This window comes from Heterodontus francisci, chromosome 32 (genome assembly GCF_036365525.1).
Source record: "Heterodontus francisci isolate sHetFra1 chromosome 32, sHetFra1.hap1, whole genome shotgun sequence".
Taxonomy (NCBI): Eukaryota; Metazoa; Chordata; class Chondrichthyes; order Heterodontiformes; family Heterodontidae; genus Heterodontus; species Heterodontus francisci.
The window spans coordinates 51,186,751-51,209,073 of NC_090402.1; the positions used below are offsets into that span (position 1 = coordinate 51,186,751).

The 22,323-nt window shown below is 47.8% G+C and overlaps 1 protein-coding gene across 4 annotated transcripts in view; it reads left to right on the forward strand.

Annotated features, from left to right (window-relative positions):
* The window catches only part of LOC137347803 (tetratricopeptide repeat protein 28-like), a 492,214-nt gene that overhangs the window by 429,193 nt on the left and 40,698 nt on the right, over window positions 1-22,323 (forward strand). For 3 of the 4 annotated variants that reach the window (XM_068012797.1, XM_068012800.1, XM_068012798.1), the window contains exons 16-18: window positions 3,876-4,019; window positions 15,286-15,564; window positions 19,590-19,675. In XM_068012797.1, the coding sequence (XP_067868898.1) occupies window positions 3,876-4,019; window positions 15,286-15,564; window positions 19,590-19,675 (509 nt within the window). The remainder of the gene's footprint in view (window positions 1-3,875; window positions 4,020-15,285; window positions 15,565-19,589; window positions 19,676-22,323) is intronic. The other variant, XM_068012799.1, reaches the window with a different exon arrangement.

Consider the following 22,323-nt stretch of genomic DNA (forward strand, 5'->3'; position numbering starts at 1 on the left):
AGCTCTCGAGCTGTACATACACAGTACTCATTGAGAGTCAGCACCCGAGCTGTACATACACAGTACACACTGAGAGTCAGCACCCGAGCTGTACATACACAGTACACACTGAGAGTCAGCACCCGAGCTGTACATACACAGTACACACTGAGAGTCAGCACCCGATCTGTACATACACAGTACACACTGAGAGTCAGCACCCGAGCTGTACATACACAGTACACACTGAGAGTCAGCACCCGAGCTGTACATACACAGTACACATTGGGAGTCAGCACCCGAGCTGTACATACACAGTACACACTGAGAGTCAGCACCAGAGCTGTACATACACAGTACACACTGAGAGTCAGCACCCCAGCTGTACATACACAGTACACACTGAGAGTCAGCACTCGAGCTGGACATACACAGTACACATTGAGAGTCAGCACCCGAGCTGTCCATACACAGTACACACTGAGAGTCAGCACCCGAGCTGTACATACATAGTAAACACTGAGAGTCAGCACCCGAGCTGTACATACACAGTACACACTGAGAGTCAGCACTCGAACTGTACAGACACAGTACACACTGAGAGTCTGCACCCGAGCTGTACAGACACAGTACACACTGAATCTAAGCACCCGAGCTGTACATACACAGTACACACTGAGAGTCAGCACCCGAGCTGAACAGACACAGTACACATTGAGAGTCAGCACTCAAGCTGTACAGACACAGTACACACTGAGAGTTAGCACCCGAGCTGTACGTAGACAGTACACACTGAGAGTCAGCACTCGAGCTGTACATACACAGTACACACTGAGAGTCAGCACCCGAGCTGTACAGACACAGTACACGCTGAGAGTCAGCATTCGAGCTGCACATATGCAGTACATACTGAGACTCAGCACTCGAGCTGTACATACACAGTACACACGGAGAGTCAGCACCCGAGCTGTATATACACAGTACACACTGAGAGTCAGCATTCGAGCTGTACATACACAGTACACACTGAGAGTCAGCACCCGAGCTGTACATACACAGTACACACTGAGAGTCAGCACTCGAGCTGTACGTACACAGTACACACTGAGAGTCAGCACCCGAGCTGTACATACACAGTACACACTGAGAATCAGCATTCGTGCTGTACATACACAGTACATTCTGAGAGTCAGCATTCGAGCTGTACATACACAGTACACACTGAGAGTCAGCACCCGAGCTGTACATACACAGTACACATTGAGAGTCAGCATTCGAGCTGTCCATACACTGTACACACTGAGAGTCAGCACTCGAGCTGTACATACACAGTACACACTGAGAGTCAGCACCCGAGCTGTACATACACAGTACACACTGAGAGTCAGCACTCGAGCTGTACATACACAGTACACATTGAGAGTCAGCACCCGAGCTGTACATACACAGTACACACTGAGAGTCAGCACCCGAGCTGTACATGCACAGTACACACTGAGAGTCAGCACTCGAGCTGTACATACACAGTACACATTGAGAGTCAGCATTCGAGCTGTACATACACAGTACACACTGAGAGTCAGTACTCGAGCTGTACATACACAGTACACATTGAGAGTCAGCATTCGAGCTGTACATACACAGTACACACTGAGAGTCAGCACTCGAGCTGTACATGCACAGTACACATTGAGAGTCAGCACTCGAGCTGTACATGCACAGTACACACTGAGAGTCAGTACTCGAGCTGTACATACACAGTACACATTGAGAGTCAGCATTCGAGCTGTACATACACAGTACACACTGAGAGTCAGTACTCGAGCTGTACATACACAGTACACATTGAGAGTCAGCATTCGAGCTGTACATACACAGTACACACTGAGAGTCAGCACCCGAGCTGTACATACACAGTACACACTGAGAGTGCACTCAAGCTGTACAGACACAGTACACACTGAGAGTGCACTCGAGCTGTACAGACACAGTACACACTGAGAGTCAGCACTCGAGCTGTACATACACAGTACACACTGAGAGTCAGCACTCGAGCTGTACATACACAGTACACATTGAGAGTCAGCATTCGAGCTGTACATACACAGTACACACTGAGAGTGCACTCAAGCTGTACATACACAGTACACACTGAGAGTCAGCACTCGGGCTGTACATACACAGTACACACTGAGAGTCAGCACCTGAGCTGTACATACACAGTACACATTGAGAGTCAGCACTCAAGCTGTAAATACACAGTACACACTGAGACTCAGCACTCGGGCTGTACATACACAGTACACACTGAGAGTGCACTCGAGCTGTACATACACAGTACACACTGAGAGTCAGCACTCGAGCTGTACATACACAGTACACATTGAGAGTCAGCATTCGAGCTGTACATACACAGTACACACTGAGAGTGCACTCGAGCTGTACATACACAGTACACACTGAGAGTCAGCACTCGGGCTGTACATACACAGTACACACTGAGAGTGCACTCGAGCTGTACATACACAGTACACACTGAGAGTCAGCACTCGGGCTGTACATACACAGTACACACTGAGAGTCAGCACCTGATTTGTACATACACAGTACACATTGAGAGTCAGCACTCAAGCTGTACATACACAGTACACACTGAGAGTCAGCACTCAAGCTGTACATACACAGTACACACTGAGAGTCAGCACCTGATTTGTACATACACAGTACACATTGAGAGTCAGCACTGAAGCTGTACATACACAGTACACACTGAGAGTCAGCACTCAAGCTGTACATACACAGTACACACTGAGAGTCAGCACTCGGGCTGTACATACACAGTACACACTGAGAGTCAGCACTCGAACTATACAGACACAGTACACACTGAGACTCAGCTTTTGAGTTGTACGCTGTTTGTTACACCTCGTGTAATTCCCCCAGAAGATTAAATATTTCATTTGGATGGAGAAGTATTGTCGTCCAGTACATGTTTACTGCTGTGACTGGATTTTCAAATTTTTTTCTCATCCACTTCAGGCATCAAGCCATAGTACGATAGCATTTGTCAAGATGTCAGCAGCCATTCCATGCCATGACCATTACTGGTTGCATTAGGTGTACAAACCAAGGCCCAAGGCATGTGGAGTTGGCTGGTTTTCCAGTCATGAAGAGGCCACGGGAAAGCCAGATCCTGTGCTTTCACCAGCAGTGAGCAACTTCAACCCGCACCAGCACCTTCTCACTAAGTCACCATTATCCACCCATTAAAATGCCTCCACACTTCTGATAAGCACAGGCAATGGTCATGGCTGTTCCCCATTCGAAAATTGTCCACGCTTGCAGAGGTTCATCCACCCAGTGTTCCGGTACCTGAGCACTGCAGTTCACACCTGGGCTGTTGTGTATGTGTGAGTCAGGAGACCCCATGACCCACAGGTCCAATGAAAGGTCACAGACCTGAAACATTAACTCTGTTTCTCTCTCCACAGATGGTGCCAGACCTGCTGAGTATTTCTAGCACTTTCTGTTTTTCTGTCAGATTTCCAGCATCTGCAGTATTTTGCTTTTATTAACCTCACAACTTTGCCCACTTGGCTAGTGTGGGACCTTCGTCCAATCTTTTGTTTGGTTTACTATAAATTGAGCTGCTGAAAATTGGACAGGGATGAATTGCGGATTGATTCGCAGTGACAGTTTAATATCTACCATATCTTGGAATCTAAGTGATCCTTTAAGGGGTCATTTACAGCATTGCTGTCCCGAAGGACGTTCACTTGCCTGGAAAATGTGTAAATTTATGTTGTGTTGTCAGTCTGGTAATGAACAATTTCACGGGACATGAGAAGAACCCTGATTCCATAGTCCCAGATCTAATGTGGTCTCTGATGCTTCAGTTCCAGATCAGGAAGCCCTTCTGTTAGAGATACAGAAATGTCTTGAGGAACTCATTGTGAATCAAGGCTCTATGTCATCAGTGTTGAAACTGCTGCATCTTCTAATGACAGAAGCAATCAAGCGGCTCTCTCCCGCCAACACAGGTAGGCATGTGTTGGAAGGATCCTCTGTGACCAGAAGATCATTGGTATTTTAAATGACAAACACTCCACCTTTTCAGTTAGAATCTGTGAGTGGGAGAGGGTGCTTGCTATTACCCCCTTACCCTATTGAAGAAACAGTAACTCTGTACAATTACACAGTGCAGAACCCTTACCCTGCTGAAAAAAGGTATCTCTGTACAATTACGCAATGAGTAATTCTTACCTTGCTGAATAAACTGTAACTCATAATAAAGTGAATAATCCTTTCCCTGCTGAATAAACAGTAACTCTGTATAGTTGCATAGTGAGTAACACTTACCCTGCTGATAAAACAGTAATTCTGTACAACTACACAGAGAGCAATCCTTACTTTGCTGTATAAACAGTAACTCTGAAGTTAGTGAGTAATCCTTACCCTACGAGCATACGAACTGGGAGCAGGTGTAGGCCACTGAGCCCCTAGAGCCTGCTCCGCCATTTAATAAGATCATGGCTGATCTGTTTGTAACCTCAACTTCACATTCCCACCTACCCCAATAACCTTTCACCCCTTTGCTTATCAAGAATCTATCCACCTGTGCCTTAAAAATCTTTAAAGACTCTGCTTCCACCGCCTTTTGAGGAAGGGAGTTCCAAAGACTCACGACCCTCTGAGAGAAAAGATTTCTACTCATCTCTGTCTTAAATGGGCGACCCCTTATTTTTAAACAGTGACCCCTGGTTCTAGATTCTCCCACAAGGGGGAACATCCTTTCCACATCCACCCTGTCAAGACTACTCAGGATCTTATATGTTTCAATCAAGTTGCCTCTTACTCTTCTAATTTCCAGCAGATACAAGCCTTGCCTATCAAACCTTTACTCATAAGAGAACTCACCCATTCCAGGTGTTAGTCTTACCCTGGTGAATAAACAGGAATTAACTTATTGTAGGTGGTCAGACATGTTAACTTTAGTTTACCTGTCATAGTGTGAGATTTCTAACACACACAAGGCTATGTTTATTACAGTCACAGTCTAAAATGTTGATTGTTCGAAAAAGATTATATAATTTTAAATTTACAAAGCAAGTATTAAAAGTCTTGGACCTGTACAAACGCTGTTTTCCAGCACTGCTGTCTGTGTTCCATTACATACATGCAGCATTCTTAAAGGAACAGAGAGTGTTAAAGCCATAGCCCGACATGTGCTGGGTGCTAATATTGGCTCAGACCACTGTCCTTTTTGCCAGTTATTTCCCTTGCCCTCCTGATGGATCTGACTCCTGCTGATGATGTTTCAACCCATCAGAAAAAATATCCAATCCTTTCATCATGACAAGCACCTCAATTAGATCAGCTTGTTACGACCAGGTGAGAAAGGTGTCTAGGGTTCCCTCTCAGCCTTCACCTGGTCTTACTGTAGCAGGGTTTAATTTTAAGCACACCGAGTTTTTAGCTCCCCCTTGATGAATTCTTGTTCACCGCTTTCCAATTATGGCAAAGAAACCAGCAGAAACAGGCTTTCTTAGGTTTAAGAGGAAAAGTTGAAATTTATTAAACTTGAACTTAAACTCTAATTCAGTTAATGCCTACAGATACACGATGCGCCCACACCAGCATGCACACGCAATACACACATGCAAATAAAGACAGAGAAGAGCAGAAGAAAAAATAAAGTGGAAAAGTTTGAGGCAATATCTGAAGAGTTTTTTTTACGGTTCTTCGAACTCACTGTAGAGGCCTTGATTGTAGGTAGATCTTGCTTTTCTTTGGGGCCCAGTATTCTTCTTAAACCTTGTTCGCTATTGGAGACGTTTCTCTTTTGGGGTTGTGAGGCTTGTGAGAAAGAGATGGGAGCAGACAGACACTCTCAGTTCAAATTGTTTGTACAATTCAGAAAAACCCAGGTTGCCCAGCAGATTAGTCATGTGACTAACTGGTCTGACCACATCTTGGATTGTATCACCTTAGCAGTCTCTGGAATGATCCTCTTACACAAAATACCTGGTGATCAAGGTCCGTTGTTGGTTGAATGTGTCAGGGAATGGTCTCTTGTCCTTCCAAGCACCGTCTGTTAATATGCAAATGTCTTTTCCAGCAACGGCTGATCTGTTTAATAAGTCCTTTCTTCACTCCAGTAACAGTTGAAAATCAATGCTCATGACAAAATTAATGTGCCTCATTTTTGGCAGGTGGGGGCCAAGCATGACAAACTCTTAATTTCCAATGTTTAGGAACAGCAAAACTGGCTCTTTTTCCCTCCCTAACCTGATGCCACTGGAGCAACATGTAGCGTCCCTCCTGGCACATTAGTAGTAACTCTGAATAGCCCTGAATATCTTAATCACAAAATTGATTTTGTTGTGGGGGCAGTAAAATCAGAAGCTGAATGGTGACATCTGAGAAGCAGTGGTTAAGTGGCAAAGGTTAATTGACAGTATGTCAGTGACAGACTGTGCGTGGCAGTGGGGGAGTTTTTTAAAATCTGTTTCTGGGATGTGGGCATCGCTGGCTAGGCCAGTATTTACTGTCCATCGCTAATTGCCCTTGAGAAGATGGTGGTGAGCTGCCTTCTTGAAGCGCTGAAATCCTTGTGGTGTAGTACACCCACAGTGCTGTTAGGAAGGGAGTTCCAGGATTTTGACCCAGCGACAGTGAAGGAACGGCGATATAGTTCCAAGTCAGGATGGTGTGTGGCTTGGAAGGTAGTATTGTTCCCATGCATCTGCTGCCCTTGTCCTTCTAGAGGTTGCAGGTTCAGAAGGTGCTGTCGAAGGAGCCTTGGTGAGTTGCAGCAATGCATCTTGTATATGGTACATTAAAAGCAAAATACTGCGGATGCTGGAAATCTGAAACAAAAACAAGAAATGCTGGAATCACTCAGCAGGTCTGGCAGCATCTGTGGAAAGAGAAGCAGAGTTAACGTTTCGGGTCAGTGACCCTTCTTCGGAACTGACAAATATTAGAAAAGTCACAGATTATAAAGAAGTGAGGTGGGGGTGGGGCAAGAGATAACAAAGGAGAAGGTGCAGATTGGACCAGGCCACATAGCTGACCAAAAGGTCACGGAGAAAAGGCAAACAATATGTTAATGGTGTGTTGAAAGACAAAGCATTAGTACAGATTACCCCCACCACCTCGTCCCCGTCCCAGGGCACCTTCCCCTGCAATCGCAGGAGGTGTAATACCTGCCCATTTACCTCCTCTCTCCTCACTATCCCAGGCCCCAAACACTCCTTTCAGGTGAAGCAGCGATTTACTTGTACTTCTTTCAATGTAGTGTACTGTATTCGCTGCTCACAGTGTGGTCTCCTCTACATTGGGGAGACCAAGCGCAGACTGGGTGACCGCTTTGCGGAACATCTCCGCTCAGTCCGCAAGCAGGACCCTGAGCTTCCGGTTGCTTGCCATTTCAACACTCCCCCCTGCTCTCATGCTCACATCTCTGTCCTGGGATTGCTGCAGTGTTCCAGTGAACATCAACGCAAGCTCGACGAACAGCATCTCATCTACCGATTAGGCACACTACAGCCTGCCGGACTGAACATTGAGTTCAATAATTTCAGAGCATGACAGCCCCCCATTTTACTTTCATTTTAAGTTATTTTTTCTTCCTTTTTTTTACATTCCTTTTTACATTTTTTACAATCTTTTTTTGCATTTATTTCATTTCATCTTAGTTTGTTCAGTTTGCTTACCCACTGTTTTTTTCAGGTTGTTTTTCTTCAGGTTTGCACTTGCTGCTGTTCAATATTCAGTGTATTCACACCTAATCTGTACTAATGCTTTGTCTTTCAACACACCATTAACATATTGTTTGCCTTTTCTCCGTGACCTTTTGGTCAGCTATGTGGCCTGGTCCAATCTGCACCTTCTCCTTTGTTATCTCTTGCCCCACCCCCACCTCACTTCTTTATAATCTGTGACTTTTCTAATATTTGTCACTTCCGAAGAAGGGTCACTGACCCGAAACGTTAACTCTGCTTCTCTTTCCACAGATGCTGCCAGACCTGCTGAGTGATTCCAGCATTTCTTGTTTTTGTTGTATATGGTACACACTGCTGCCACTGTGCGTTGGTGGGGGAGGTGAATGTTGAAGGTGGGGGATGGGGTGCCAATCAAGTGGGCTGCTCTGTCCAGGATGGTGTCGAGCTTCTGGAGTGCTGGTGGAGCTGCACCCATCCAGGCAAGTGGAGAGTATTCCATCACACTCCTGACTTGTAGATGGTGGACAGGCTTTGGGGAGTCAGGAGGTGAGTTACTCGCTACAGAATTCCCAATCTCTGACCTGCTGTTGCGGCCACAGCATTTATGTGGCTGGTCCAGTTCAGTTTCTGGTCAATGGTGACCCCCAGGATGTTGATAGTGGGGCATTCAGCAATGGCAATGCCATTGAACGTCAAGGGGAGATGGTTAGATTATCTCTTGTTTGAGATGGTCATTGCCTGGTACTGTGTAGTGCAAATATTACTTGCCTCTTATCAGCCCAAGCCTGGATGTTGTCCAGGTCTTGCTGCACCTGGACAAGGGCTGCTTCAGTATCTGAGGAGTTGCGAATGATGCTGAACATTGTGCAGTCATCAGCGAACATCCCCACTTCTGACCTTATGATGGAGGGAAGGTCATTGATGAAACAACTGAAGATAGTTGGGCCTAGGACAGTACTGGAGGAACTCCTGTAGTGATGTCCTGGAGCTGAGATGACTGACCGCCAACAACCACAACCATCTTCCTTTGCGCTCGGTACGACTTCAACCAGAGGAGAGTTTTCTCCCTGATTCCCATTGACTCCAGTTTTGCTAGGGCTCCTTGATGCTACACTCAGTCAAATGCTGCCTTGATGTCAAGGGCAGTCACTCTCACCTCACCTCTGCAGTTCAGCTCTTTTGCCCATGTTTGGACCAAAGCAGAAAGGTGGTCAGGAGCTGAGTGGCCCTGGCGGAACCCAAACTGAGTGTCAGTGAGCAGGTTATTGCTGAGCAAGTGCCACTTGATAGCAGTGTCGATGACATCTTCCATCACTTTGCTGATGATCAAGAGTAGACTGATAGGGGGGTAATTGGCTGGGTTTGATTTGTCCCACATTTTGTTCACATGACATACCTGGGCAATTTTCCACATTGCAGGGTATTTGCCAGTGTTCTAGAACAGCTTGTCGAGGGGCACAGCCAGTTCTGGAGGGCAAGTCTTCTGTACTATTGCCGGGATGTTGTCAGGACCCATAGCCTTTCCAGTACACAGTGCTTTCAGCCGTTTCTTGATATATGTGGAGTAAATCCGATTGGCTGAAGACTGGCATCTGTGACTTCAGAAGGAGGCTGAGATGGATCATCCACTCGGCACTTCTGGCTGAAGATGGATACAAATGTTTCAGCCTTGTCTTTTGCACTGATGTGCTGGGTTCCCCCATCATTGAGGATGGGGATATTTGTGAAATCTCCTCCGAATTGTCCACCACCATTCATGACTGGATGTGGCAGAACTGCAGAGCTTAGAGCTGATTGAGATCTGAGTGAGTGTGATTGAGTGGCATTGGGTGTGTGGCAGTGTGTGTGTAGGAGTGAGTGAGTGGCAGTGGGTGTGTAGGAGTGGGTAAGTGGCAGTGTGTGTGTAGGAGTGAGTGAGTGGCAGTGTGTGAGTGTCAGTGTGCGTGTAAGAGTGAGTTGTGGCAGTGTGTGTAGTAGTGTGTGAGTGGCAGTGTGTGAGTGGCAGTGTGTGTGTAGGAGTGAGTAAGTGGCTGTGTGTGTGTAAGAGTGAGTGAGTGGCAGTGTGTGAGTGTCAGTGTGTGTGTAGGAGTGAGTGAGTGGCAGTGGGTGTGTAGGAGTGGGTAAGTGGCAGTGTGTGTGTAGGAGTGAGTGAGTGGCAGTGTGTGAGTGTCAGTGTGTGTGTAAGAGTGAGTTGTGGCAGTGTGTGAGTGGCAGTGTGTGTGTAGTAGTGAGTGAGTGGCAGTGTGTGAGTGGCACTGTGTGTGTAGGAGTGAGTGAGTGGCAGTGTGTGTGTCGGAGTGAGTGAGTGGCAGTGTGTGAGTGGCAGTGTGTGAGTGGCAGTGTGTGTGTAAGAGTGAGTGAGTGGCAGTTTGTGTGGAAGAGTGAGTTGTGGCAGTGTGTGAGTGGCAGTGTGTGTGTAGAAGTGAGTGAGTGGCAGTGTGTAAGCGGCAGTGTGTGACTGGCAGTGTGTGTGTAGGAGTGAGTAAGTGGCAGTGTGTGAGTGGCAGTGTCTGTGTAGTAGTGAGTGAGTGGCAGTGTGTGAGTGGCAGTGTGTGAGCAAGAGTGAGTGAGTGGCAGTGTGTGAGTGGCAGTGTGTGTGTAGGAGTGAGTGAGTGGCAGTGTGTGAGTGGCAGTGTGTGAGTGGCAGTGTGTGTGTAAGAGTGAGTGAGTGGCAGTGTGTGAGTGGCAGTGTGTGTGTAGGAGTGAGTGAGTGGCAGTGTGTGAGTGGCAGTGTGTGAGTGGCAATGTGTGTGTAGGAGTGAGTGAGTGGCAGTGTGTGAATGGCAGTGTCTGTGTAGTAGTGAGTGAGTGGCAGTGTGTGTGTAGGAGTGAGTGAGTGGCAGTGTGTGAGTGGCAGTGTGTGTGTAGGAGTGAGTGAGTGGCAGTGTGTGAATGGCAGTGTCTGTGTAGTAGTGAGCGAGTGGCAGTGTGTGTGTAGGAGTGAGTGAGTGGCAGTGTGTGAATGGCAGTGTCTGTGTAGTAGTGAGTGAGTGGCAGTGTGTAAGCGGCAGTGTGTGAGTGGCAGTGTGTGTGTAGGAGTGAGTGAGTGGCAGTGTGTGAGTGGCAGTGTGTGTGTAGGAGTGAGTGAGTGGCAGTGTGTGAGTGGCAGTGTGTGAATGGCAGTGTGTGTGTAAGAGTGAGTGAGTGGCAGTGTGTGAGTGGCAGTGTGTGTGTAAGAGTGAGTGAGTGGCAGTGTGTGAGTGGCAGTGTGTGTGTAGGAGAGAGTGAGTAGCAGTGTGTGAGTGGCAGTGTGTGAATGGCAGTGTGTGTGTAAGAGTGAGTGAGTGGCAGTGTGTGAGTGGCAGTGTGTGAGTGGCTGTGTGTGTGTAGGAGTGAGTGAGTGGCAGTGTGTGAGTGGCAGTGTGTGAATGGCAGTGTGTGTGTAGGAGTGAGTGAGTGGCAGTGTGTGAGTGGCATGTGTGTGTCGGAGTGAGTGAGTGGCAGTGTGTGTGTAGGAGTAAATGGCAGTGAGTAAATGGCAGTGTGTGTGTTGGAGTGAGTGAGTCGCAGTGTGTGTGTAGGAGTGAGTGAGTCGCAATATGTGTGTTGGAGTGAGTGAGTGGCAGTAAGTGGCAGTGTGTGAGTGACAGTGTGTGTTGGAGTGAGTGAGTGGCAGTGAGTAAGTGGCAGTGTGTGAGTGGCAGTGTGTGTTGGAGTGAGTGAGTGGCAGTGAGTAAGTGGCAGTGTGTGAGTGGCAGTGTGTGTGTAGAAGTGAGTGAGTGGCAGTTTGTGAGTGGCAGTGTGTGAGTGGCAGTGTGTGTGCAAGAGTGAGTGAGTGGCAGTGTGTGTGTAGGAGTGAGTAAGTGGCAGTGTGTGAGTGGCAGTGTGTAAGCGGCAGTGTGTGTGCAAGAGTGAGTGAGTGGCAGTGTGTGAATGGCAGTGTGTGTGTAGGAGTGTGTGAGTGGCAGTGTGTGAGTGGCAGTGTGTGAGTGGCAGTGTGTGTGCAAGAGTGAGTGAGTGGCAGTGTGTGTGTAGGAGTGAGTAAGTGGCAGTGTGTGTGTAGGATTGGGTAAGTGGCAGTGTGTGTGTAGGAGTGAGTAAGTGGCAGTGTGTGAGTGGCAGTGTGTGTGTAGGAGTGTGTGAGTGGCAGTGTGTGAGTGGCAGTGTGTGTGCAAGAGTGAGTGAGTGGCAGTGTGTGTGTAGGAGTGAGTAAGTGGCAGTGTGTGTGTAGGATTGGGTAAGTGGCAGTGTGTGTGTAAGAGTGAGTGAGTGGCAGTGTGTGAGTGTCAGAGTGTCGGAGTGAGTGAGTGGCAGTGTGTGAGTGGCAGTGTATATATAGGAGTGAGTAAGTGGCAGTGTGTGTGTAGGAGTGAGTGAATGGCAGTGTGTGAGTGGCAGTGTGTGTGTAGGAGTGAGTGAGTGGCAGTGTGTGAATGGCAGTGTCTGTGTAGTAGTGAGTGAGTGGCAGTGTGTGTGTAGTAGTGAGTGAGTGGCAGTGTGTAAGCGGCAGTGTGTGAGTGGCAGTGTGTGTGTAGGAGTGAGTGAGTGGCAGTGTGTGAGTGGCAGTGTGAGTGTAGGAGTGAGTGAGTGGCAGTGTGTGAGTGGCACTGTGTGTGTAGGAGTGAGTGAGTGGCAGTGTGTGAGTGGCAGTGTGTGTGTAGGAGTGAGTGAGTGGCAGTGTGTGTGTGGCAGTGTGTGTGTAGGAGTGAGTAAGTGGCAGTGTGTGAGTGGCAGTGTGTGTGTAGGAGTGAGTGAGTGGCAGTGTGTGAATGGCAGTGTCTGTGTAGTAGTGAGTGAGTGGCAGTGTGTGTGTAGTAGTGAGTGAGTGGCAGTGTGTAAGCGGCAGTGTGTGAGTGGCAGTGTGTGTGTAGGAGTGAGTGAGTGGCAGTGTGTGAATGGCAGTGTCTGTGTACATAGAACATAGAACATAGAACATTACAGCGCAGTCTACTACTGTTGCAGGCAGTAGTGAGTGAGTGGCAGTGTGTGTGTAGGAGTGAGTAAGTGGCAGTGTGTGAGTGGCAGTGTCTGTGTAGTAGTGAGTGAGTGGCAGTGTGTAAGCGGCAGTGTGTGAGTGGCAGTGTGTGTGTAGTAGTGAGTGAGTGGCAGTCTGTGAGTGGCAGTGTGTGTGTAAGAGTGAGTGAGTGGCAGTGTGTGAGTGGCAGTGTGTGAGTGGCAGTGTGTGTGTAGGAGTGAGTGAGTGGCAGTGTGTGAGTGGCAGTGTGTGAATGGCAGTGTGTGTGTAAGAGTGAGTGAGTGGCAGTGTGTGAGTGGCAGTGTGTGAGTGGCAGTGTGTGTGTAAGAGTGAGTGAGTGGCAGTGTGTGAGTGGCAGTGTGTGAGTGGCAGTGTGTGTTGGAGTGAGTGAGTGGCAGTGAGTAAGTGGCAGTATGTGAGTGGCAGTGTGTGTTGGAGTGAGTGAGTGGCTGTGAGTAAGTGGCAGTGTGTGAGTGGCAGTGTGTGTGTAGGAGTGAGTGAGTGGCAGTGTGTGAGTGGCAGTGTGTGTGTAAGAGTGAGTGAGTGGCAGTGTGTGAGTGGCAGTGTGTGTGTAAGAGTGAGTGAGTGGCAGTGTGTGAATGGCAGTGTGTGAGTGGCAGTGTGTGTGTAAGAGTGAGTGAGTGGCAGTGTGTGAGTGGCAGTGTGTGAGTGGCATGTGTGTGTCGGAGTGAGTGAGTGGCAGTGTGTGTGTAGGAGTGAGTAAATGGCAGTGAGTAAATGGCAGTGTGTGTGTTGGAGTGAGTGAGTCGCAGTGTGTGTGTAGGAGTGAGTGAGTCGCAGTGTGTGTGTTGGAGTGAGTGAGTGGCAGTAAGTGGCAGTGTGTGAGTGGCAGTGTGTGTTGGAGTGAGTGAGTGGCAGTGAGTAAGTGGCAGTGTGTGAGTGGCAGTGTGTGTTGGAGTGAGTGAGTGGCTGTGAGTAAGTGGCAGTGTGTGAGTGGCAGTGTGTGTGTAGAAGTGAGTGAGTGGCAGTGTGTAAGCGGCAGTGTGTGTGCAAGAGTGAGTGAGTGGCAGTGTGTGTGTAGGAGTGTGTGAGTGGCAGTGTGTGAGTGGCAGTGTGTGAGTGGCAGTGTGTGTTCAAGAGTGAGTGAGTGGCAGTGTGTGAGTGGCAGTGTGTGTGTAGGAGTGAGTGAGTGGCAGTGTGTGAGTGGCAGTGTGTGTGTAAGAGTGAGTGAGTGGCAGTGTGTGTGTAGGTGTGAGTGAGTGGCAGTGTGTGAATGGCAGTGTCTGTGTTGTAGTGAGTGAGTGGCAGTGTGTGTGTCGGAGTGAGTAAGTGGCAGTGTGTGAGTGGCAGTGTCTGTGTAGTAGTGAGTGAGTGGCAGTGTGTAAGCAGCAGTGTGTGAGTGGCAGTATGTGTGTAGTAGTGAGTGAGTGGCAGTCTGTGAGTGGCAGTGTCTGTGTAGTAGTGAGTGACTGGCAGTGTGTAAGCGGCAGTGTGTGTGTGGCAGTGTGTGTGTAGGAGTGAGTGAGTGGCAGTGTGTGAGTGGCAGTGTGTGTGTAAGAGTGAGTGAGTGGCAGTGTGTGAGTGGCAGTGTGTGTGTAGGAGTGAGTGAGTGGCAGTGTGTGAATGGCAGTGTGTGTGTAAGAGTGAGTGAGTGGCAGTGTGTGAGTGGCAGTGTGTGAGTGGCAGTGTGTGTGTAAGAGTGAGTGAGTGGCTGTGTGTGAGTGGCAGTGTGTGTGTAGGAGTGAGTGAGTGGCAGTGTGTGAGTGGCAGTGTGTGAATGGCAGTGTGTGTGTAAGAGTGAGTGAGTGGCAGTGTGAGTGGCAGTGTGTGAGTGGCAGTGTGTGTGTAAGAGTGAGTGAGTGGCTGTGTGTGAGTGGCAGTGTGTGAGTGGCAGTGTGTGTGTAGGAGTGAGTGAGTGGCAGTGTGTGAGTGGCAGTGTGTGAATGGCAGTGTGTGTGTAAGAGTGAGTGAGTGGCAGTGTGAGTGGCAGTGTGTGAGTGGCAGTGTGTGTGTAGGAGTGAGTGAGTGGCAGTGTGTGAGTGGCAGTGTGTGTGTAAGAGTGAGTGAGTGGCAGTGTGTGAGTGGCAGTGTGTGAGTGGCTGTGTGTGTGTAGGAGTGAGTGAGTGAGTGGCAGTGTGTGAGTGGCAGTGTGTGAGAGGCATGTGTGTGTCGGAGTGAGTGAGTGGCAGTGTGTGTGTAGGAGTGAGTAAATGGCAGTGAGTAAATGGCAGTGTGTGTGTTGGAGTGAGTGAGTCGCAGTGTGTGTGTAGGAGTGAGTGAGTCGCAGTGTGTGTGTTGGAGTGAGTGAGTGGCAGTAAGTGGCAGTGTGTGAGTGGCAGTGTGTGTTGGAGTGAGTGAGTGGCACTGAGTAAGTGGCAGTGTGTGAGTGGCAGTGTGTGTTGGAGTGTGTGAGTGGCAGTGTGTGAGTGGCAGTGTGTGTTGGAGTGAGTGAGTGGCAGTGAGTAAGTGGCAGTGTGTGAGTGGCAGTGTGTGTTGGAGTGAGTGAGTGGCAGTGAGTAAGTGGCAGTGTGTGAGTGGCAGTGTGTGTTGGAGTGAGTGAGTGGCAGTGAGTAAGTGGCAGTGTGTGAGTGGCAGTGTGTGTTGGAGTGAGTGAGTGGCAGTGAGTAAGTGGCAGTAGTTATATAACAATCGTTGATCTGACTGGCAGCTTCTCATTCTGATAATCTTTCTGTTTCTCTCCAGACAATGTCACAGTGAAGTTAACTGCAAATATAATTGGCATCCCAGGTGTATCGTCCTTGCTAAGTTTACTGGGATTTCGCTTCCAGTCTTTGGCACCTCATCCAACCAAAATGGGAGACAGGATCATCCAGCTGGCAAGCAAACAGGTGGCAATGGGCGATGTTTCAATTCACTCTACATGCCCCATTTCCCATGCCCACCCAGTGGCTGTAATCTTCCCGCACTGGAATCCAGACAGACTGATTGGTGTCGCACAGCAAGCCATCGCTGCTCTTATTGGTCAGCAACAGATATTTTATACTTAACCTCAGCCAAGTCGGTCTGTTCATGTCTTACCCATAGCTAGTCCAATCTGTCGCTCCACAACCCTCACAATACCCTCTATCACATTCCGATACCCTCACCCCACACTCAATCATATTCCAATACCCTCACTCCACCCATATTATACTCCAACACCCTCACTCTACCCTCTATCACACCACAACACCCTCACTCTACCCTCTATTATACACCATTGACTTCACTCCATCCTCTATTACACCCCAATACCCACATTCTACACTCAATTACACCCCACTACCCTCACTCCACCCATATTATACACCATTACCCTCACTTTACCCTCTATCACACCCCAACACCCTCACTCTAGCCTGTATTACACCCCAATACCCTCATTCAACCCTCTATTATACCCCATTGACTTCACTCCATCCTCTATTACACACCAATACCCACATTCTACACTCAATTACACCCCACTACCCTCACTCTACCCTCTATTATACCCCAATACCCTTATTCTACCCTCTATTACACCCAATACTCTCTACCCTCTATTACACTCCATTACCCTCACTCCACCCTCTATTATAACCCAATACTTTCATTCTACCCTCTATTACACCCCATTAGCCTCACTGCACCCTCTATTCTACCCCAATTCCCTCACTCTACCCTCCAGTACACCCAAATACCCTCACTGTACCCTCTATCACAGCCCAATACCCTCATTGTACCGTCTATTCCACCCAATACCCTCATTCCACCTTCTAACATATTCTCTATCACCCACCAATACCCTGGGCTAAAGTTTCCACTTTGGGTGCAATTGGCAATCCGAGCGCATATTGTGCCAAAAATTGAGCTGGTTTTGAAAACATTTTTTCTCACATTTCCATTCAAACACATTTACGTATCACTGAATGCGTCATCTGTCATGAGCCCCAGCCCAATCGTGCATTGTTTTAAAATGTAATTTAAAAAAAAAATCCTTGATGTATTTAAGAATGGTAAGTTTAATTAGTACAGCTGAAAATGAGTTTATCAGAAAAAATAAGCATTTTAAATCACTGTTAATCCACCAACTTTGTGTATCCTGTTTTTAAATTACTGAAATGATTTTTAAAAAATACACAGAACCATTTAATAACAAGAAAAAACATAAGAAATAGGAGCAGGAGCAAACCATTCAGCCCCTCGATCCTACCCTGCCATTCAATAAGATCATGGCTGATCTTTTATCTGAACCAACCTTCCTGCACTATCCCCATATTCCTTAATTTCCTTAGTATTCAAAAATCTATGGCTCTCTAACTTCAACACTTTCAACAACTGAGTATCCACAGGTGGAGAATTTCAAAGATTCACAACCCTTTGAGTGAGGAAATATTTCCTCATTTCAATCTTAAATGGCCGACCCCTTAATCTGAGAATGTGACTCCTCAGCCAGGGAAACATCCTCTCAGTATTTCCCCTGTCAAGTCCCTTAAAAATGTTACATGTTTCTATGAGATCACCTCTCATTCTTCTAAACTCTGGGTGATATATTTATTTTAGAGATACAGCACTGAAACAGGCCCTTCGGCCCACCAAGTCTGTGCCGACTAACAACCACCCATTTATATTAACCCTGCAATAATCCCAACCACCTACCTGCACGAGGGGCAATTTACAATGGCCAATTTACCTATCAACCTGCAAGTCTTTGGCTGTGGGAGGAAACCGGAACACCCAGCGAAAACCCACACAGTCACAGGGAGAACTTGCAAACTCCACGCAGGCAGTACCCAAAATCAAACCCAGGTCCCTGGAGCTATGAGGTTGTGGTGCTCACCTCTGCGCCACTGTGCCTAGTCCATTCAGTCTGTCCTCACAGGACAATCCCTCATTCCAGGAACCATTTGCTCATTAAATTGGGGTACAGTAGTCAGTTTCTTAGCAAATTAAAAAACATTCAAAAGCATTTAAAATGTGCCTATTAATGCCCCTGTGCTCAAAAGAACCAGCTTCATTTTAAGAGGCCCCGAGAAGGCCTTCAACTGAATGCAGTTCGTGGAAATTCGCCATGGTGATTAATTCAGCCTGGGGGTGTGGCCATCTTTGTGGGCAAGACTGGCTTCCAGCACAATGATTTTACACGAGTGTGAAAGATTGCAGAAACTCAATTTTCACAAACATAATTTGTTCTTAAACTTCCATGATTTCCTGCGCATGTTATGCCAATTTCAGGTGAATTGCATTGATAAAAAAAGAGTGCAACCAGCAGGAATGTCGAGCCCCCAACTTTACCTGAGAATCACAGAGTTGTTAGGGAAAAGAAGGAGGCTATTCAGCCTATCAAGTCCATGATTTTTTATCATACATAGGAAGATCCCAGCTTCATTTCCTAATCTGTGCTGAGTTAGTTGATCTCTGACATTGCAATTGGTCAGTATGATTATTATCTGCACCCCTTGGCGAGAGAGGAGAAAATAAGCCAATGGTTGGTGCTGCCATGTGGTGCCATGCCATGTTGGTGAACCCTGCAAAGTTTGTATATGTGGGTTGTTGGGTGAAGATAGAATTGGACTCAGCTTTGATGGTCCTGTGGTCAGATAGCCCATCACCACTTAATGTTTACACTGGCACAGGACAATTGGGCACTGGGCCAGGATACCAGTGACAGACGGCACCCATGATACTCTACCCCTGCCAGAGTTAGCACCTTCTGGAAAGGGAAGGAGTCTGGAAAAAATAATATTTCAAGTTGAAGACCTTTCATCAGAACTGCAAAATGTTAGGGATGAACAAACCTTAGGCAAGCGGAGAGTCTGGGAAAATGGCAGTGGAGAGGGGAGGGGAGGAAGAGGAGGGAAAAATAAAAGGGAAGGTCTGTTCGGGTGGAAGGCAGGAGTGATTAAATGACAAAAAGGATGCTGATGCAAAGGAAAAGGCACAGTGGTGCAGTGGTTAGCACCACAGCCTCACAGCTCCAGTGACATGGGTTCGATTCTGGGTATTGCCTGCATGGAGTTTGTAAGTTCTCCCTGTGACTGTGTGAGTTTTTGTCGGGTGCTCTGGTTTCCTCCCACAGCCAAAGACGTGCAGATTGACAGGTAAATTGGCCATTATAAATTGTCCCCAGTATAGGTAGGTGGTAGGGGAATTGAGGGAAGGTGGGGATGTGAGAGGGTAATGGGATTAATGTCGGATTAGGATAAATGGGTGGTTGATGATTGGCACAGACTCGATGGGCCGAAGGGCCTGTTTCAGTGCTGTATCTTAAAATAAAATAAATAAAAAGGCAAATAACGAAACTATTGAAAGAATGAAAATGTCTCGATTGATTTTTAAATGCGAGGATTCTCCAGCTGAGTGCTCAGGTCTCTGTTATACACTGGAGCTGTCAGCTTGCTCACTTCCCATTGAGTTCAAAAATTGTGGATTCTAAGCCCCAGTCCCAGACATGAGCAGGTGACCTAGACTGACAGACATTTGCACGACTGAGGTTCTGCCTTTCAGGAGAGGTGTTCACCCGAGTATAAAAATTGAAACCAGACTCGGGCCCGACCCGACCACAGCCAACCCAAACCCGACCCGGGCTTGAGTTCTTTAATTTTTTTTTCGGGCTGGACCCGACCTAACCCGACATGGATATCGCAATAAATTTAATGATATCAAACATGTTATTGTGCTGTACCTTGTCCAAATGATAATACTTGTGATCCTGTTCATCCGTTCCGGCAGCAGGCTATTCCTGCAGATGGAGTTGTGAGGAATCATGGGTGAGCCCGAACCCGTGAGTTCCCGGAGGCAGCACTCTCCAGCCCAACCCGACCTGAACCCGAATTCTCGACTCGGAATACAGACCTGACCCGAACCTGACACGTGTAGTCGGGTTTGGGTCAGGTAGCCAGGCTTTAAACCCGAGACCCTGCCTGTGCAGGTAGTGTGGTCAAGCAGCACAGTTGGTTCTGAAGTGAAATTAAATGAGCCAACAGGCCTTCTTCATCGTGAGTATCTGTTTGTATTGGTTTCAGATCTCAGTGTATGCTCTCAGTGTGTGAACGCCTTGATCTGGATTCTGCCGCTGACCTGTGACAGACTGGAACAGCTGATCACTTTGGTATGTACCACCGCATCCAGTGTTTCACTGTCAGCACCCCACAAGTTCCTTAGAGTTCTCCCCCAGCTGATGCTGGGACACAATCTAAATTCATTCACCCTGCTTCACGATCGAGAAATTATTAATCTCTGCCCACAGGGGATGGTGATGGGTGGTTGGTGATGGTTTTACTCTCTGCCCACAGGGGATGGTGATGGTTAGTTGGTGATGGTTTTACTCTCTGCCCACAGGGGATGGTGATGGGTTGTTGGTGATGGTTTTACTCTCTGCCCACAGGGGATGGTGATGGGTGGTTGTTGATGGTTTTACTCTCTGTCCACAGGGGATGGTGATGGGTGGTTGGTGATGGTTTTACTCTCTGCCCACAGGGGATGGTGATGGGTGGTTGGTGATGGCTTTACTCTCTGCCCACAGGGGATGGTGATGGGTGGTTGGTGATGGCTTTACTCTCTGCCCACAGGGGATGGTGATGGTTGGTTGGTGATGATTTTACTCTCTGCCCACAGGGGATGGTGATGGTTAGTTGGTGATGTTTTACTCTCTGCCCACAGAGGATGGTGATGGTTAGTTGTTGATGGTTTTACTCTCTGCCCACAGAGGATGGTGATGGTTAGTTGGTGATGGTTTTACTCTCTGCCCACAGGGGATGGTGATGGTTAGTTGTTGATGGTTTTACTCTCTGCCCACAGGGGATGGTGATGGTTAGTTGTTGATGGTTTTACTCTCTGCCCACAGAGGATGGTGATGGTTAGTTGGTGATGGTTTTACTCTCTGCCCACAGGGGATGGTGATGGTTAGTTGTTGATGGTTTTACTCTCTGCCCACAGAGGATGGTGATGGTTAGTTGGTGATGGTTTTACTCTCTGCCCACAGGGGATGGTGATGGTTAGTTGTTGATGGTTTTACTCTCTGCCCACAGGGGATGGTGATGGTTAGTTGTTGATGGTTTTACTCTCTGCCCACAGGGGATGGTGATGGTTAGTTGTTGATGGTTTTACTCTCTGCCCACAGAGGATGGTGATGGTTAGTTGTTGATGGTTTTACTCTCTGTCCACAGGGGATGGTGATGGTTAGTTGTTGATGGTTTTACTCTCTGCCCACAGGGGATGGTGATGGTTAGTTGTTGATGGTTTTACTCTCTGCCCACAGGGGATGGTGATGGTTAGTTGTTGATGGTTTTACTCTCTGCCCACAGGGGATGGTGATGGTTAGTTGTTGATGGTTTTACTCTCTGCCCACAGGGGATGGTGATGGTTAGTTGTTGATGGTTTTACTCTCTGCCCACAGGGGATGGTGATGGTTAGTTGTTGATGGTTTTACTCTCTGCCCACAGGGGATGGTGATGGTTAGTTGTTGATGGTTTTACTCTCTGCCCACAGAGGATGGTGATGGTTAGTTGTTGATGGTTTTACTCTCTGCCCACAGGGGATGGTGATGGGTTGTTGGTGATGGTTTTACTCTCTGCCCACAGGGGATGGTGATGGTTAGTTGTTGATGGTTTTACTCTCTGCCCACAGAGGATGGTGATGGTTAGTTGGTGATGGTTTTACTCTCTGCCCACAGGGGATGGTGATGGGTTGTTGGTGATGGTTTTACTCTCTGCCCACAGAGGATGGTGATGGGTTGTTGGTGATGGTTTTACTCTCTGCCCACAGGGGATGGTGATGGGTTGTTGGTGATGGTTTTACTCTCTGCCCACAGGGGATGGTGATGGGTTGTTGTTGATGGTTTTACTCTCTGCCCACAGGGGATGGTGATGGGTTGTTGGTGATGGTTTTACTCTCTGCCCACAGGGGATGGTGATGGGTTGTTGGTGATGGTTTTACTCTCTGCCCACAGGGGATGGTGATGGGTTGTTGTTGATGGTTTTACTCTCTGCCCACAGGGGATGGTGATGGGTTGTTGGTGATGGTTTTACTCTCTGCCCACAGGGGATGGTGATGGTTAGTTGTTGATGGTTTTACTCTCTGCCCACAGGGGATGGTGATGGTTAGTTGGTGATGGTTTTACTCTCTGTCCACAGGGGATGGTGATGGGTTGTTGGTGATGGTTTTACTCTCTGCCCACAGGGGATGGTGATGGTTAGTTGTTGATGGTTTTACTCTCTGCCCACAGGGGATGGTGATGGTTAGTTGGTGATGGTTTTACTCTCTGTCCACAGGGGATGGTGATGGGTTGTTGGTGATGGTTTTACTCTCTGCCCACAGGGGATGGTGATGGTTAGTTGTTGATGGTTTTACTCTCTGCCCACAGGGGATGGTGATGGTTAGTTGGTGATGGTTTTACTCTCTGTCCACAGGGGATGGTGATGGTTAGTTGGTGATGGTTTTACTCTCTGCCCACATGAGGTCAATGCTACTTGTTTCTCAGCTCTGAAGATGAAGCAATGGAGAGCATAATAGCCCATGTGGTTTTATTAACATGCCTCCTTCTTCATTCATTATCCTCTCCACACTGAAGTAGAATCTAGAATCAAAACAGAACATGCTGGAAATACTTAGCAGGTCATGCAGCATTTGCTTGGAGAGAAGCAGAGCTAACATTCATCAGACTGGAAAAAGTTTGAGATGTGCCAGGTTTTAGGCAAGTAGTGAGACTGGGAGAGGGGGAGGTTGGGAAATAGCAAACAGGAAGGTCTGTGATAGGGT